The sequence below is a fragment of the Saccoglossus kowalevskii genome, chromosome 1, assembly GCF_978046115.1.
Source record: "Saccoglossus kowalevskii chromosome 1, keSacKowa6.1, whole genome shotgun sequence".
Classification (NCBI taxonomy): Eukaryota; Metazoa; Hemichordata; class Enteropneusta; family Harrimaniidae; genus Saccoglossus; species Saccoglossus kowalevskii.
The window spans coordinates 48,031,668-48,051,621 of record NC_140641.1 but is presented as its reverse complement, the minus strand read 5'-3'; the positions used below and the strand labels follow the sequence as shown (position 1 = coordinate 48,051,621).

Here is a 19,954-nt window from a genome sequence, read left to right as displayed (position 1 = left end):
CAGTGGAACAAATTAGAAGGGACATTATTCAATTGGATACCAGTGAAACACATTGGAAGAAACATTATTCATATGGATACCACTTGAATAAATTAGAAGGGACGTTATTCAATTGGATACCAGTTGAACAAATTTGTAGGACATTATTCAATTGGATACCGGTTGAATACATTAGAAGAGACGTTATTCAATTGGCTACCAGTTGAACAAATTAGAACGGATGATATTCAGTTGGATACCAGTTGAACAAATTTGTAGGACATAATTCAATTGGTTGAATACATTAGAAGAGACGTTATTCAAGTGGATACCGGTTGAATACAATAGTAGGATATTATTCAATCTAAAACCAGTTGAATACATTAGAAGGGACATTATTCAATTGGATACCAGTTTAATACATTAGAAGGGACGTTATTCAAGTGGATACCGATTGAATACAATAGTAGGATGTTATTCAATCTGATACCAGTTGAAAACACTTGAAGGGACATTATTCAATTGGATACCAGTTTAATACATTAGAATAAACGTTATTCAATTGGATACCAGTTGAATACATTAGAAGGAACATTATTCAATTGGATACCAGTTGAATACATTAGAATGGACATTATTCAATTGGATATCAGTTCAATACATTGGAAGGGACATTATTCAGTTGGTTACCAGTGGAACAAATTAGTAGGATGTTATTCAATCTGATACCAGTTGAAGACATTAGAATGGACGTTATTCAATTGGATACAAGTTGAACAAATTAAAAGGAACATTATTCAATTGGATACCAGTTGAATACATTAGAAGGGACGTTATTCAATTGGATACTGGTTGAGTACATTAGAAGAGACGTTATTCAATTGGATACCAGTTGAACAAATTAGAGGGGATGTTATTCAATTGGATACCAGTTGAACAAATTAGAAAAGACATTATTCAATTAGATACCAGTTGAATACATTAGAAGAGAGTTAATCAATTGGATACCAGATGAACAAATTAGAAGGGCCGTTATTCAATTGGATACCGGTTGAATACATTAGAAGGGACGTTATTCAATTGGATACCGGTTGAATACATTAGAATGGACATTATTCAATTGGATACCAGTTGAATACATTAGAAGGAACATTATTCAATTGGATACCAGTTGAATACATTAGAATGGACATTATTCAATTGGATATCAGTTGAATACATTGGAAGGGACATTATTCAGTTGGTTACCAGTGGAACAAATTAGTAGGATGTTATTCAATCTGATACCAGTTGAAGACATTAGAATGGACATTATTCAATTGGATACAAGTTGAACAAATTAGAAGGGACATTATTCAATTGGATACCAGTTGAATACATTAGAAGGGCCGTTATTCAATTGGATACCGGTTGAATACATTAGAAGGGACGTTATTCAATTGGATACCGATTGAATACATTAGAAAGGACATTATTCAATCTGATACCAGTTGAATACATTAGAAGGGACATTATTCAATTGGATAACAGTTGAATACATGAGAAGGGACATTATTCAATTGGATATTAGTTGAATACATTAGAAGGGACGTTATTCAATTGGTTACCAGTGGAACAAATTAGTAGGATGTTATTCAATCTGATACTAGTTGAATACATTAGAAGGAACGTTATTCAATTGGATACCAGTTGAATACATTAGAAGGGACGTTATTCAATTGAATACCAGTTGAATACATTAGAATGGACGTTATTCAATTGGATACCAGTTGAATACATTAGAATGGACATTATTCAATTGGATACCAGTTGAATACATTAGAAGGGACGTTATTCAATTGAATACCAGTTGAATACATTAGAATGGACGTTATTCAATTGGATACCAGTTTAATACATTAAAATGGACATTATTCAATTGGATACCAGTTGACCAAATTAGAAGAGACGTTATTCAATTGGATACCAGTTGAACAAATTAGAAGGGACGTTATTCAATCTGATACCAGTTGAATACATTCGAAGGGACATTATTCAATTGGATACCAGTTGAATACATTTGAAGGGCCGTTATTCAATTGGATACCGGTTGAATACATTAGACGGGACGTTATTCAATTGGATACCGATTGAATACATTAGAAAGGACATTATTCAATCTGATACCAGTTGAATACATTAGAAGGGACATTATTCAATTGGATAACAGTTGAATACATTAGAAGGGACATTATTCAATTGGATATTAGTTGAATACATTAGAAGGGACGTTATTCAATTAGTTACCAGTGGAACAAATTAGTAGGATGTTATTCAATCTGATACTAGTTGAATACATTAGAAGGAACGTTATTCAATTGGATACCAGTTGAATACATTAGAAGGGACGTTATTCAATTGAATACCAGTTGAATACATTAGAATGGACGTTATTCAATTGAATACCAGTTGAATACATTAGAATGGACGTTATTCAATTGGATACCAGTTGAATACATTAGAAGGGACGTTATTCAATTGAATACCAGTTGAATACATTAGAATGGACGTTATTCAATTGGATACCAGTTTAATACATTAAAATGGACATTATTCAATTGGATACCAGTTGACCAAATTAGAAGAGACGTTATTCAATTGGATACCAGTTGAACAAATTAGAAGGGACGTTATTCAATCTGATACCAGTTGAATACATTCGAAGGGACATTATTCAATTGGATACCAGTTGAATACATTAGAAGGGACATTATTTAATTGGATACCAATTGAACAAATTAGTAGGACATTATTCAATTGGAGACCGATTGAATACAATAGTAGGATGTTATTCAATCTGATACCAGTTGAATATATTAGAAGGGACATAATTCAATTGGATACCAGTTTAATACATTAGAATAAACATTATTCAATCTGATACCAGTTGAATACATTAGAAGGAACGTTATTCAATTGGTTACCAGTGGAACAAATTAGTAGGGACATTATTCAATCGGATACCAGTGGAACAAATTAGAAGGGACATTATTCAATTGGATACCAGTGAAACACATTGGAAGAAACATTATTCATATGGATACCACTTGAACAAATTAGAAGGGACGTTATTCAATTGGATACCAGTTGAACAAATTTGTAGGACATTATTCAATTGGATACCGGTTGAATACATTAGAAAAGACGTTATTCAATTGGCTACCAGTTGAACAAATTAGAACGGATGATATTCAGTTGGATACCAGTTGAACAAATTTGTAGGACATAATTCAATTGGTTGAATACATTAGAAGAGACGTTATTCAAGTGGATACCGGTTGAATACAATAGTAGGATATTATTCAATCTAAAACCAGTTGAATACATTAGAAGGGACATTATTCAATTGGATACCAGTTTAATACATTAGAAGGGACGTTATTCAAGTGGATACCAGTTGAATACATTAGAAGGAATGTTATTCAATTGGTTACCAGTGGGACAAATTAGTAGGACATTATTAATTTGGATACCGGTTGAAAACAATAGTAGGATGTTATTCAATCTGATACCAGTTGAAAACATTAGAAGGGACATTATTCAATTGGATACCAGTTGAATACATTAGAAGGAACGTTATTCAATTGGATACCAGTTGAATGCACTATAATGTACATTATTCAATTGGGTACCAGTTGAATACATTAGAAGAGAGTTAATCAATTGGATACCAGTTGAACAAATTAGAAGGGACGTTTTTCAATTGAATACCAGGTGAATACATTAGGAGGGACGTTTTTCAATTGGATAATGGTTGAATACATTAGAAGGAATGCTATTCAATTGGATACCAGTTGAATACATTAGAAGGGACATTTTTCAATTGAATAACATTTGAACACTAAATTAGAAGGGATGTTATTCAATTGGATACCAGTTATCAGGGTTGTACAAACGTGTTTTTTTACGTAATCATACCTACCAGAAAGTCCGTGGAAATAATGAATTCCATTTATTACTCGTAAGCTTAACTACAGATTACAGCTCCAATCGGAGCGTGCGGGTGGTCACATGTAAGAGGCCTGATCCGACATTCTCACAAACGTTCCCGCTGACACAACGAGGCGCCGGAAGCTTGTGGAGAGGTGGGCACGTTCCACAAACTTTCTGGTAGGTATGATTAGCTAAATAAACGAGTTTGTACAACCCTAATAGTTTACTACATCAGAAAGTCTGTGGAAATAATAAATTCCATTTATTACTCAAAGGCAGAGTAACACGCTTACCGGAGTTGGGGAAGTTGAAATGGCTGAAATGTACACTAAAATGGAAGGCCAAAAAAACTAACTGAGAAATCTAAAGCTACTCACCAGGGAGTCTAGTCCCAGGATAAAACCACTTAGGCGACTCTTCAGGGACCGGGTGCCTCATGGTGATATTCGAAGCAGGGTGGCTCTGTTTGCTTCTCACTGCCCCTAGACACCTTGGAGCGATCGCAGTACCAGCTCAGAGCTCGAACCAGGCATAGATTCCGTTCCTGACGGTCCTCCCTGCCCACAATGTTAGTGAGGCTCGGGCTGACGATTGGCTCAGGGTCGTGCCCTGGGATTTGATTCTTGGCAAGAAAGCCCAGTTGAGTCTTCAAAACAACTTGCGTCACTAAAGGACAGTGCCCCTATCTCTGAGCGCCGCCTACCTGACGCCAGGGCCAAAACAAAAACTGTACATACATACTTCATGTCTGTCGTAACGGCGACAAAACTAATGACAAGTCCCAGTCAGGAGGATTCGTTAGCCCCTTGGCATGTGGCCTCTTCAAGCCGAAAGACTTAAACAGTTGAATCATAATAGAACACGAAAGCCAGTTTCAGTCCAGCAGATTCCGATAAAACTGGGAATAAAACTGACCGATATCCAAGAATTGTCGATATGGATTCCCCTTGATTAAACAAATAAGGAAAAATCGGCTACCTTGCTAAGAGAGGGACTGAGATGATCAAGCGAGGACAACTCTGCTGAAAAGCATTGTGCTTGCACGAGTTTATCGATAGCCTCCACACATGAAGATAGAATAGCGCTGGGCTCATTGGTAGTGTGCCGTCCGGATACGGAAGATCCAGCAGCTCCACGGGCAACTCCACTAGAAGTTCCAGCAACAATGGGAACCATATCTTTACTGGCCAATTGGGCACCACCAAAGTCAGAATACAGGTGGGCTCGAGTCGTAATTTCTCCAATACTTGGTGCATCAGATGGAAGGGTGGTAATGCATAAGTGTCTATGTGGCTCCAAGAGAATAGAGCATCCGTGGCGAATGCGCTCTTCTCACATATACGTTGGGAGCTTGGCGTTCTGATGATTGGCAAACTAATCTATCCGGGGGGCGTCCCAGAGACGAAAAAGCCAGTCCGCCACCTATTGGGGATATGCCACTCAGTGTTCTGGAACTGAATACATCTCGAGAGGGCGTCATTTTGCCAATAAGCCGCATCAGTTCGCGTATTGACGCCGATCCTGTCGACCAGAGTTGGCTGGTGAGCTCTACAAGAGAGCGGCATTGCTCCTAAGAGGGGCGAACACGCCCTTACTCCGTGTCGAACTGCATACCCAACTCGTGTAGGTTGTGTATTAACCAGTCGTCAAGGTATGGGTTCAGATAAATTGACGACCAGTGTAGCAGCTGGGTCACCTGTCTTAGTACTCTTAGCACGGATCGTCTTCGCCTTGACCCTGTCCCTCAGCAAAAGACCTGAGGGAGGGTGAGAAGGAGGCCTAAGAGGAATCTGATACACACGCGACACTACTTCAAACGTCCAGGGATCGGTAACCCTCTGGCGCCAAGCTGGTATGTGCTGGTAAGGCAGCTAGTGCTTCCCAAACTCCATCCTCTAGAATGAAAGGACGAAGAGGGGGAGACTGATCCCAGGGACCCCGGGGAAGGAGAGCTGGATGTGTACCACCATCCATGTTCAGGCAGCCAGCGAAACCTTCAAAGATACCCCCACCCCCACCCAACCTGTCCCCCAAAGTGTCAAAATGCCCACCACCAACACCACGTTTCTTGGGCTTTTGTTGACGCTTCCCACTACTAGACTTCTTCTGCCCCTTCGAAGGACACCATGAGCGCTTTGATCCTCGCCGATTGAGGCTGCGAGCGGCGGACTTACTACCTGGGCTGCCTTGCGATTTTGGTTTGATCTGTTGATCAAAAGGATTAGCTACCTTAGACAACAGAGACGATTGCTTCAATTAAATACGCTGATCTTCCACAACCGCCAAACCGTTCATCGCATCCACTAACTGGTCACACCCCTAAGGCCTTCTCCGCAGGCGATCAAATGATCTCCCGCTGGAGTAGGATAGGCGCACAGACCCAGAACTGGATCACGCTCAGCCGAAACCGCTCCTGCCAAGAGGGAAGTATGAACTTGCAGGATATCACACATAGCATATCACACTCTCTGTGCTGCCAGGAACTGGCTCATCTGCCTGAGGATCGAGGTTTGTTGCTGAGCACTCAGACAGTCAAGGTGAGCTGACGCTCTAATGCTAGAGAAACCCATACTATAAAATTGATGGGTCCGTAAAGCCCTATGCACTAGTAGGCTCTGGTGCCGGTCAAATGACCCGCAACGTGACCTTCCAGATCCACACTACCCACCTTAACAAAAGTATACGTACCAGGTTCAGGACGGGGAACCCGTTGGGAAGGATGTGGTACCGCGTGAGTTTCCCACTCCGGGACCCATCGACGGTTAGCCCCATTATGGTATAGATTCGCCCAACGGAAGGCATTGGACATGACCGCTCCAAGCTGTTTGTCCTTTTCCCCCGAAGAGTACCAATCCCCCCTCATCGCCCTCTGAGCCCTCTCCATAGCCTGGGTCACCCAGGGAAGTTGGCCGACCGGCATGGTCTCCACGCCGGCAGTGGGAGAGGAGAGCAACGATGAAAATTTAGTCAAAGGAGACTCTCCCATCCGGGGGGAGGGTACCACCTGCCCAGTGCGAAACAAGAGTCTCGCGGCCATCACTGCACGGTTCACAAGCTGTGACCTTAACTGCATATTAGTAAAGAACAGCTGGATGGGTATCCTGTGACTGCCCCGTTAAAGTGGGGACGAGAAACAACAAAGCGCTCGCGCCCCCTCCTGTCGGGGAAGTGATTGCTGACCCCATAAGAGTGTTGCATACCACCCTGTACAGGGGTATCAACATTGAAGTCCTCTCCCCTCACAGTCATAAGAGGGGACACTACGCGGCTTGGAAAGACGAAGGAAACAATGCCTGGTCAGCCCAAGCATGGGGGGGGGGGATACGAAAGAAGTGGACGCTCCCCTTCTCATTGATGTGAATTGTCCCCCTACTGACCCTCTAAAGGAGAGATCACTGGGAGAAAAGGACACACCTGACCCTAGCCTGGGTGGTGTAGATACAGGCATTATCTCAGGCCCCCAGGTCTTCCTGCGTCCTACCCTGAAACTGCAGAAGGGAGTTGACTTTTGCAGCCAGACTACGCATCCAGACTGTCCAAGCCATCTCTTCACCCTGGGAGAGTCGTTTGCCACCTTGACTAGTACCGGTACATGGAGGCAACTGGGCCTGTCCTGTGATTGCGCAATGCACTAAGGCTGTGTCGGTAACGGTAAAGTCCCGGTGGGTTGAACCGTTTCAGTCTAGAGATGTTCCGATTCCACCACAGAACTCGGTGCCGATGTCAGCGCCCGAGGGGGAACACACTGTATATCAACGTCATTTGCTGTGGTGACTGGAAATTCCGATCTCCCCGCAAAAGCGAGCCTCGTGGTGACTACCGAGCACAGGGAAAAATTTCTCATGCATAGAATCAAGACATACTAGCGCTAGCGGTACTAGGGGATTTTCCCTTCTTTCCACGACCTCTACCAGCTTTAGATCGCTCGTCTTTAGCCTTTCAGCCCGCTTCACAATTGAGCCACATTACAGGGTTCGATAAAATGCAAATCCCCTCTCGGCAGACCCCGGAGTCCCTGACACAATTAAGGCAATTGTGGCAACACATATGAGGGTCCCAATCGGGCATTCGCTTGAAGCAGGAAAAGCACGTCTTAGGTCTCGTCTCAGGCGGGACATTCTTCTCCTTTTTTTGTGACTTAGGCATCTTCGCGTCTGCAAAAATGACGAAAGTGAGATCGGGAAAAAAAAAGAGTAAATTAACCGCGCCAAAAATCGGAATCCAGTGAAAGTAAACTGAGCCAGCAATTCAACTAAAAAACAGGTAAAAACGGGGCCTCTAATAATGGAAAGCCTTTACCGTAATGAGTCGTCACCACACTAGAAAATCTAGATAATTCTCATTCAGTAACTGTAACCTGTCTCTCGTCATGCTTGTAATAGCGGAGCATAACAATATAGCTGCCGTTGTAAGCGAAAACGAAAGAGAATGTCGGATCAGGCCTCTTACGGGGGGTGGTCCCTTAGGAGAGGCCTTTTTTCTATAGGGAATGCTACCCTAAGGTGTTCTTTGTGAACAGGATATATTCCCTTATAGTTTTCGATTGGGGCTGTAATCTGTAGTTAAGCCAACGAGTAATAAATGGAATTTATTATTTCCATGGACTTTCTAGTAGGCGATGTAGTAAACTGAACACACTATAAATGATGTTATTTAATTTGATACCAGTTAAACACATTATGGGCTAATATTGAAATAATGCTAGATACCTACCAATACTATTTTTTTGATTTGATCTAATTAGATTCTCCTGCATCATATTCTTTGCCTTCCATTTTCCTTTTCTTTGCATGCCTATGTTTATGTTGTTTGTGTTTCTTTTTATGTTTTTTTATGCTATTATCTTTACTTATGTTACTCTTCACTTCCCCATCTCTGTTACCTTCATTCTCAAAGGTGCACATGGTCTCATCTAAATTCTGACTTTGGCGTTCATCACCAACAGCTTTATAATTTATGTCTCTTTCCTTTCTTTCATGTTCAACTCTACTACAATTCACATCTCCACTACTGTTGCTGGGACTCCAGACTCTTGTGTTGTGACTTCTGTCTGTACTGCTGTCTCTACCTTTACAATGACTCCTGTCTCTACCTCTGCTATGACTTCTGTCTGCTCTATTTCTGCTACGACTTCTGTGTCTACTTTTGTAATGATCCCTGTCACTACTTTTGTTCCTATCTCTACTTTTACTGTGACTCCTGTCTTTACTCCGTTCTCTGCTATGGTTCCTGTCTCTGCCTCTGCTATGACTCCTGTCTCTGCTAGGACTTCTGTCTCTACCTCTGCTATGCTTACTGCCTCTATCTCTGCTATGACTCCTGCCTCTACCTTTGCTATGGCTCCTGTCCCTGCCTCTGCTATGACTCCTGTCTCTGCTAGGACTTCTGTCTTTATCTCTGCTATGACTCCTGCCTCTACCTTTGCTATGACTCCTTCCTCTACCTTTGCTATGGTTCCTGTCGCCACCTTTGCTATGACTCCTGTCTCTACCTCTGCTATGACGTCTGTCTCTACCTCTGCTATGACTCCTGCCTCTGTCACTCCCATCTCTGCTATGACCCCTGCCTCTGTCACTCCTGTCTCTGCTACAACTCCTATCTCTACCTCTGCTATTACTCCTGCCTTTGTCAATCCTGTCTCTATGACCCCTTTCTCTACCTCTGCTATGCCTCCTGTCTTTACCTCTGCTATGACTCCTATCTCTGCTATGACTCCTGCTTCTGTCACTCCTGTCTCTATGACTCCTGTCTCTACCTCTGCTATAACTGCTGTCTCTACCTCTGCTATGACTCCTATCTCTGCTATGACTCCTAGCTCTACCTCTATGACTACTTTCATTGTATTTGTGATCTCTAGTCCTACTAATTCTCCTGTGTCTACCGTTGCTTGGACTACTTTCTTTATACATGTTCCTACTTCTATATGTTTTCTGCACTCTGCTCTCACTTGAATACCAGTCTCTTTCACTACTTCTTGCATGGTGTTCATGCAAATTTCCCTCTATGTCACCATGTCTATCATATTGATAATAATGAAGTAAGTCCCTGTCAGCTGCTGTAAATTCACCACCAGGATTTTGGAATACATGAAGAAAGTTACAGTGTTTCCCTTTAGGACATCTCTTCTTTGCAAATAATCCTGTGTAAACCAAATAAAAATTATTATAGCTATATATAATCTTGTCCATGGTAAAACTAGCTATTCATCATGACACCATCCCAGTCGTGTAAACAAACAAAAAAACAAGTCAGCCATTTTGAATATCAGAATTTGTCAACATAATATGGATGTGCAAAGTTTGACTGCAACTAATTGGAAGTGTAAGTAAGGCAACTAAGTGTAAGTGTCAGGTACTGATAAGAGTAAGGCAACTAAGTGTAAGTGTCAGGTACTGATAAGAGTAAGGCAACTAAGTATAAGTGTCAGGTACTGATAAGAGTAAGGCAACTAAGTGTAATTGTCAGGCACTGATAAGAGTAAGGCAACTAAGTGTAAGTGTCAGGTACTGATAAGAGTAAGGCAACTAAGTGTAAGTGTCAGGTACTGATAAGAGTAAGGCAACTAAGTGTAAGTGTCAGGTACTGATAAGAGTAAGGCAACTAAGTGTAAGTGTCAGGTACTGATAAGAGTAAGGCAACTAAGTATAAGTGTCAGGCACTGATAAGCGTAAAGCAACTAAGTGTAAGTGTCAGGTACTGATAAGAGTAAGGCAACTAAGTGTAAGTGTCAGGCACTGATAAGAGTAAGGCAACTAAGTGTAAGTGTCAGGCACTGATAAGAGTAAGGCAACTAAGTGTAAGTGTCAGGTACTGATAAGAGTAAGGCAACTAAGTATAAGTATCAGGTACTGATAAGAGTAAGGCAACTAAGTGTAAGTGTCAGGTACTGATAAGAGTAAGGCAACTAAGTATAAGTGTCAGGTACTGATAAGAGTAAGGCAACTAAGTTCAAGTGTCAGGCACTGATAAGCGTAAAGCAACTAAGTGTAAGTGTAATTGTCAGGCACTGATAAGCGTAAGGCAACTAAGTGTAAGTGTCGTGTACTGATAAGAGAAAGGCAACTAAGTATAAGTGTAAGGTACTGATAAGAGTAAGGCAAGTAAGTGTAAGTGTCAGGCACTGATAAGAGTAATGCAACTAGATTCAAGTGTCAGGCACTGATAAGAGTAAGGCAACTAAGTGTAAGTGTCAGGTACTGATAAGAGTAAGGCAACTAAGTGTAAGTGTCAGGTACTGATAAGAGTAAGGCAACTAAGTGTAATTGTCAGGCACTGATAAGAGTAAGGCAACTAAGTTCAAGTGTCAGGCACTGATAAGCGTAAAGCAACTAAGTGTAAGTGTAATTGTCAGGCACTGATAAGCATAAGGCAACTAAGTGTAAGTGTCAGGTACTGATAAGAGAAAGGCAACTAAGTATAAGTGTCAGGTACTGATAAGAGTAAGGCAACTAAGTGTAAGTGTCAGGCACTGATAAGAGTAATGCAACTAAGTTCAAGTGTCAGGCACTGATAAGAGTAAGGCAACTAAGTGTAAGTGTCAGGTACTGATAAGAGTAAGGCAACTAAGTGTAAGTGTCAGGCACTGATAAGAGTAAGGCAACTAAGTGTAAGTGTCAGGCACTGATAAGCGTAAAGCAACTAAGTGTAAGTGTCAGGTACTGATAAGAGTAAGGCAACTAAGTGTAAGTGTCAGGCACTGATAAGGCAACTAAGTATAAGTGTCAGGTACTGATAAGAGTAAGGCAACTAAGTGTAATTGTCAGGCACTGATAAGAGTAAGGCAACTAAGTGTAAGTGTCAGGTACTGATAAGAGTAAGGCAACTAAGTGTAAGTGTCAGGTACTGATAAGAGTAAGGCAACAAAGTATAAGTGTCAGGTACTGATAAGAGTAAGGCAACTAAGTGTAATTGTCAGTCACTGATAAGAGTAAGGCAACTAAGTTCAAGTGTCAGGCACTGATAAGAGTAAGGAAACTAAGTAGTGTCAGATAGTGTCAGGCACTGATAAGAGTAAGGCAACTAAGTGTAAGTGTCAGGTACTGATAAGAGTAAAGCAACTAAGTTCAAGTGTCAGGCACTGATAAGAGTAAGGCAACTAAGTAGTGTCAGATAGTGTCAGGTACTGATAAGAGTAAGGCAACTAAGTACAAGTGTCAGGTACTGATAAGAGTAAGGCAACTAAGTGTAATTGTCAGGCACTGATAAGAGTAAGGCAACTAAGTTCAAGTGTCAGGCACTGATAAGAGTAAGGCAACTAAGTAGTGTCAGATAGTGTCAGGTACTGATAAGAGTAAGGCAACTAAGTGTAAGTGTCAGGTACTGATAAGAGAAAGGCAACTAAGTATAAGTGTCAGGTACTGATAAGAGTAAGGCAACTAAGTGTAAGTGTCAGGCACTGATAAGAGTAAGGCAACTAAGTTCAAGTGTCAGGCACTGATAAGAGTAAGGCAACTAAGTGTAAGTGTCAGATACTGATAAGAGTAAGGCAACTAAGTGTAAGTGTCAGGCACTGATAAGAGTAAGGCAACTAAGTGTAAGTGTCAGGCACTGATAAGAGTAAGGCAACTAAGTGTAAGTGTCAGGTACTGATAAGAGTAAGGCAACTAAGTATAAGTGTCAGGTACTGATAAGAGTAAGGCAACTAAGTAGTGTCAGATAGTGTCAGGCACTGATAAGAGTAAGGCAACTAAGTGTAAGTGTCAGGCACTGATAAGAGTAAGGCAACTAAGTTCAAGTGTCAGGCACTGATAAGAGTAAGGCAACTAAGTGTAAGTGTCAGATACTGATAAGAGTAAGGCAACTAAGTGTAAGTGTCAGGCACTGATAAGAGTAAGGCAACTAAGTGTAAGTGTCAGGCACTGATAAGAGTAAGGCAACTAAGTGTAATTGTCAGGCACTGATAAGAGTAAGGCAACTAAGTTCATTTGTCAGGCACTGATAAGAGTAAGGCAACTAAGTAGTGTCAGATAGTGTCAGGCACTGATAAGAGTAAGGCAACTAAGTGTAAGTGTCAGGTACTGATAAGAGTAAGGCAACTAAGTGTAATTGTCAGGCACTGATAAGAGTAAGGCAACTAAGTAGTGTCAGATAGTGTCAGGCACTGATAAGAGTAAGGCAACTAAGTGTAAGTGTCAGATAGTGTCAGGCACTGATAAGAGTAAGGCAACTAAGTGTAAGTGTCAGGTACTGATAAGAGTAAGGCAACTAAGTATAAGTGTCAGGTACTGATAAGAGTAAGGCAACTAAGTGTAATTGTCAGGCACTGATAAGAGTAAGGCAACTAAGTTCAAGTGTCAGGCACTGATAAGAGTAAGGCAACTAAGTAGTGTCAGATAGTGTCAGGTACTGATAAGAGTAAGGCAACTAAGTGTAAGTGTCAGGTACTGATAAGAGTAAGGCAACTAAGTATAAGTGTCAGGCACTGATAAGAGTAAGACAACTAAGTAAAGTGAACAGCAGTTGTACATACATGTATGGGTTGTGATGGTATTGAGGAACTATTAATAACTACTAATTTTGATTTTCTGTATGCTTACCACAAATGGCTGATTTCCATTTGGTAATGGGACAGTAGAGACATGTCAATTGCTTTCCAGCATAATATCTACCATTAAACATACTGATAGCCTTAGAACATTCATCTTCACTGTTATACTGAACATACACATTTCCTCTCAAGTGTGGTTCCCAATTACAGCACACCTAAAAGAAAAGAATACCCATGAAATAGAACATGAAAATTTTGCCAGTATGCCACTTTATAAATGAATACATTTTGAATACATCCATAACATGATGTAAAACAAATATATAAAATTTGAACATAGTCAGTCAAAGTATATCAGAGATATGGCTCTAGAAGCGCATTCATTTAAACAAAATGGCCACCAGTCAGCCATTTTTAATCTAATCTTAAAATAAATTATGTGCATTAGGAACCCATAATCTCTAATGTATGTACCAAGTTTGAAAAAAATCCATCCATAAACGCCAAGATCCAGAGATCTATAATGCCAGAGATGCTTGATTTTTGATGATTTTTTTAGCACAAAAATGGCTGCCAATTGGCCATTTTGAATCACATAGTCAAACCAATATATCTATGATATGATGTATAATGAATACATAAAATTTTAACATAATCAGTCAAAGCATGGCAGAGATATGGCACTTGAACTGCATTTATTAAAACAAAATGGCCACCAGTCGGCCATTTTAAATTGGATCTGAAAAATAAAATAAAAAAGGTTTCACAATGTATGTATGTACCATATTTAAACAAAATCCATCCATAAATGCTTGATTTTGATGATTTTTTAGCACAAAAATGGCCACCATTCGGCCATCCTGAATCAGATCATGAAATAAATTAATGTGCATATGTATAATTAAACTAAAATGTACTCCCTGGTGGCTCATAATGAGCGAAAGCACACTCTGCACTACATACACCTCGCATATAATGGAGTGCAAAGTGTGCTTGAGTTCATTTTTAGCCACAGGGGAGTACATTATCGTTATTATATTGTTGCATTGGCAATGGCAGAGAATTTTCACACGTTAAAACTAAGATAATTTGGAAGAAACAACGAAAAACATTCAACAGAATCGCGTCTACGTTATATGGGCCTTGTAATCTGTATACTATATATAACGTCAATGCATTCCCATTCACACACACAAGCACAATGCAGTGTGCAGCGGTCATTTCAACATAACATGTATACAAAAAATAGACAAACTTGGAACTCCCTATCCTACATGATGTTAATTTTGCGATGATCGGGAAGACTAGTGATGTGTAGATGGGTTGAAGCTCGTAAAACAGACAGCAACGGCATGCTGTACTGCACTTCATCTTGATTGCGAGCTAAAGCGTAAAATTCCCACAGCAAGTCGATGAGCTCAATGACAGGAAGGTGGCATAAAAACATACTCCCCATTTAAACTGCTGTGAAGTAATTTTTTCATTTCTTGCATTTTCGAGCACATTTAATTGGGATTTGTCGACATCGATAAAACGGGCCATCGTGTTTGCCTTTGGTGAGCTACGTTTATTTACACGTTGGATGTCGGTACCGGGTATTTTATCGCGAAGTTGGGATTGGCCAGATGACAATTTGTGTTTGTTGTTATGGCGGGAATAACATTTTTCATGTAAACTAAGAACAAATAATTATTTTTCATATAGCTCATATTTCATATAGAGTTATTCATTTTCATCATTATATTCCTAAGCATGGAACGGAGGCCTTAATGCTCAATAATGCAATACATTATCACAAATAATCTGTGGCAATGACGTTATAAAATTCGCTGGTATCGACATTGCTACAATATAATATTATGTAAGATGTATGTGTGAAGTTTGAATGTGATTGGTGCAGGCATGTCTAAGATACAGGTTCGATGGAAGCACAGGCACATGGACACACAGACACACAAAGGTCAAAACATTTTCAGACTGCGTCCGAACGGGGACTAAATATGGATTCAGAACCACTTTATAAATGTCATAGAACACAAATATTGAGTCAGCAGTACAGATTTCTTTTATTTTTCACAAGGCCAATCATAAAATAGTTAAAAATCCATACTTACTTTGAACTGTATCACTTCACCCAGCGCTCTGAATTCACCCAATACATCATCATAAAAACTTAAGAAATCAGCATATGCATCTTTTTCATCAAATTCTAAACAGATGTCTGTATCATATTCATCCCTCATACACTGTTCCATTGAAAAATTACTAAACATTTTTGGAATAACTAGTGTAGTACTGACAGAGGTTGGTGGATGATAACGCGAACATCTATAAAGGAAGAAAGCACATTGTCAGTGAAAAAAGGAATACTTAGTGATGGTTATACATCACTAAGTATGTTCTAATATTGTGTCTCTAGTACTGTGATACATCACTAAGCATGAACCAATATTGTGTCTCTAGTATTGTGATATGTCACTAAGTATGTACCAATATTGTGTCTCTAGTACTGTGATATATCACTAAGCATGTACCAATATTGTGTCTCTAGTATTGTGATATGTCATTAAGTATGTACCAATATTGCGTCTCTAGTACTGTGATACGTCACTAAGGATGTACCAATATTGTGTCTCTAGTATTGTGATATGTGACTAAGCATGTACCAATATTGTGTCTCTAGTACTGTGATATATCACTAAGCATGTACCAATATGGTGTCCATAGTACTGTGATACGTCACTAAGGATGTACCAATATTGTGTCTCTAGTACTGTGATATATCACTAAGCATGTACCAATAGTGTGTCTCCAGTATTGTGATATGTCATTAAGCATGTACCAATATTGTGTCTCTAGTACTGTGATGTCACAAAGGATGTACCAATATTATGTCTCTAGTATTGTGATACGTCACTAAGCATGTACCAATATTGTGTCTCTAGTACTGATATATCACTAAGGATGTACCAATATTGAGTTTCTAGTACTGTGATATATCACTAAGCATGTACCAATATTGTGTCTCTAGTATTGTGATATATCACTAAGCATGTACCAATATTATGCCTCTAGTATTGTGATATATCACTAAGAATGTACCAATATTGCGTCTCTAGTACTGTTATATATCACTAAGCATGTACCAATATTGTGTCTCTAGTACTGAGATATATCACTAAGCATGTACCAATATTGTGTCTCTAGTATTGTGATATATAACTAAGCATGTACCAATATTGTATCTCTAGTATTGTGATATATAACTAAGCATGTACCAATATTGTATCTCTAGTATTGTGATATATCACTAAGGATGTACCAATATTGTGTCTCAAGTACTGAGATATATCACTAAGCATGTACCAATATTGTGTCTCTAGTATTGTGATATATAACTAAGCATGTACCAATATTGTATCTCTAGTATTGTGATATATAACTAAGCATGTACCAATATTGTATCTCTAGTATTGTGATATATCACTAAGGATGTACCAATATTGTGTCTCTAGTATTGTGATGTCACTAAGGATGTACCAATATTGTGTCTCTAGTATTGTGATGTCACTAAGGATGTACCAATATTGTGTCCCTTGTACTGTTATATATCACTAAGGATGCACCAATATTGTGTCTTTAGTACTGTGATATATCATAAAGGGATGCACCAATATTGTGTCTCTAGTACTGTGATATATCACTAAGGATGTACCAATATTGTGTCTCAAGTACTGTGATATATCACTAAGCATATACCAATATTGTGTCTCTAGTATTGTGATGTCACTAAGAATGTACGAATATTGTGTCCATAGTACTGTGATATATCACTAAGCATGTACCAATATTGTGTCTCTAGTACTGTGATACATCACTAAGGATGTACCAATATTGTGTCTCTAGTATTGTGATGTCACTAAGGATGTACCAATATTGTGTCTCTAGTACTGTGATATATCACAAAGCATGAACCAATATAGTGTCTCTTGTACTGTGATATATCACTAAGCATGAACCAATATAGTGTCTCTTGTACTGTGATATATCACTAAGCATGTACCAATATTGTGTCTCTAGTATTGTGATATATCACTAAGCATGTACCAATATTGTATCTCTAGTATTATGATCTATCACTAAGGATGTACCAATATTGTGTCTCTAGTACTGTGATATATCACTAAGCATGTACCAATATTGTGTCTAGTATTGTGATGTCACTAAGGATGTACCAATATTGTGTCTCCAGTAATGTGATGTCACTAAGGATGTACCAATATTGTGTCTCCAGTAATGTGATATATCACTAAGGATGTACCAATATTGTGTCTCTAGTATTGTGATATATCACTAAGCATGTACCAATATTGTGTCTCTAGTATTGTGATGTCACTAAGGATGTACCAATATTGTGTCTCTAGTATTGTGATGTCACTAAGGATGTACCAATATTGTGTCCCTTGTACTGTTATATATCACTAAGGATGCACCAATATTGTGTCTTTAGTACTGTGATATATCATAAAGGGATGCACCAATATTGTGTCTCTAGTACTGTGATATATCACTAAGGATGTACCAATATTGTGTCTCAAGTACTGTGATATATCACTAAGCATGTACCAATATTGTGTCTAGTATTGTGATGTCACTAAGGATGTACCAATATTGTGTCTCCAGTATTGTGATGTCACTAATGATGTACCAATATTGTGTCTCTAGTACTGTGATGTCACTAAGGATGTACCAATATTGTGTCTCTAGTACTGTGATATATCACTAAGCATGTACCAATATTGTGTCTCTAGTACTGTGATATGTCACTAAGGATGTACCAATATTGTGTCTCTAGTACTGTGATATATCATTAAGCATGTACCAATATTGTGTCTCTAGTACTGAGATATATCACTAAGCATGTACCAATATTGTGTCTCTAGTATTGTGATATATAACTAAGCATGTACCAATATTGTATCTCTAGTATTGTGATATATCACTAAGGATGTACCAATATTGTGTCTCTAGTATTGTGATGTCACTAAGGATGTACCAATATTGTGTCTCTAGTATTGTGATGTCACTAAGGATATACCAATATTGTGTCTCTAGTATTGTGATGTCACTAAGGATGTACCAATATTGTGTCTCTTGCACTGTTATATATCACTGAGGATGCACCAATATTGTGTCTTTAGTACTGTGATATATCAAAAAGGGATGCACCAATATTGTGTCTCTAGTACTGTGATATATCACTAAGGATGTACCAATATTGTGTATCTAGTACTGTGATATATCACTAAGCATGTACCAATAATGTGTCTAGCATTGTGATGTCACTAAGGATGTACCAATATTGTGTCTCCAGTATGGTGATGTCACTAAGGATGTACCAATATTGTGTCTCTAGTATTTTGATATATCACTAAGCATGTACCAATATTGTGTCTCTAGTATTGTGATATGTCACTAAGCATGTACCAATATTGTGTCTCTAGTATTGTGATGTCACTAAGGATGCACCAATATTGTGTCTCCAGTATTGTGATGTCACTAAGGATGTACCAATATTGTGTCTCTAGTATTGTGATATATCACTAAGCATGTACCAATATTGTGTCTCTAGTATTGTGATATGTCACTAAGCATGTACCAATATTGTGTCTCTAGTATTGTGATGTCACTAAGGATGTACCAATATTGTGTCTCTAGTATTGTGATATGTCACTAAGCATGTACCAATATTGTGTCTCTAGTAATGTGATATATCACTAAGGATGTACCAATATTGTGTCAATAGTACTGTGCTATGTCACTAAGGATGTAACAATATTGTTTCTCTAGTACTGTGATATATCACTAAGCATGTACCAATATTGTGTCTCTAGTATTGTGATGTCACTAAGAATGTACCAATATTGTGTCCATGGTACTGTGATATATCACTAAGCATGTACCAATATTGTGTCTCTAGTACTGTGATATATCACTAAGCATGTACCAATATTGTGTCTAGTATTATGATGTCACTAAGGATGTACCAATATTGTGTCTCCAGTAATGTGATGTCACTAAGGATGTACCAATATTGTGTCTCCAGTAATGTGATATATCACTAAGGATGTACCAATATTGTGTCTCTAGTATTGTGATATATCACTAAGCATGTACCAACATTGTGTCTCTAGTATTGTGATGTCACTAAGGATGCACCAATATTGTCTCCAGTATTGCGTTGTCACTAAGGATGTACCAATATTGTGTCTCTAGTATTGTGATATATCACTAAGCATGTACCAATATTGTGTCTCTAGTATTGTGATATGTCACTAAGCATGTACCAATATTGTGTCTCTAGTATTGTGATGTCACTAAGGATGTACCAATATTGTGTCTCTAGTATTGTGATATGTTACTAAGCATGTACCAATATTGTGTCTCTAGTAATGTGATATATCACTAAGGATGTACCAATATTGTGTCAATAGTACTGTGCTATGTCACTAAGGA

The 19,954-nt window shown here is 39.0% G+C and overlaps 1 protein-coding gene across 2 annotated transcripts in view; it reads right to left on the bottom strand.

Annotated features, from left to right (window-relative positions):
* The window catches only part of LOC100377890 (uncharacterized), a 168,980-nt gene that overhangs the window by 42,334 nt on the left and 106,692 nt on the right, over positions 1 to 19,954 (bottom strand). For both annotated transcript variants that reach the window (XM_085502709.1, XM_002739574.4), the window contains 3 exons: positions 15,553 to 15,766; positions 13,488 to 13,653; positions 8,665 to 10,090 (listed from right to left, as the gene is read on the bottom strand). In XM_085502709.1, the coding sequence (XP_085358835.1) occupies positions 8,688 to 10,090; positions 13,488 to 13,653; positions 15,553 to 15,766 (1,783 nt within the window). In that variant the 3' untranslated portion in view covers positions 8,665 to 8,687. The remainder of the gene's footprint in view (positions 1 to 8,664; positions 10,091 to 13,487; positions 13,654 to 15,552; positions 15,767 to 19,954) is intronic.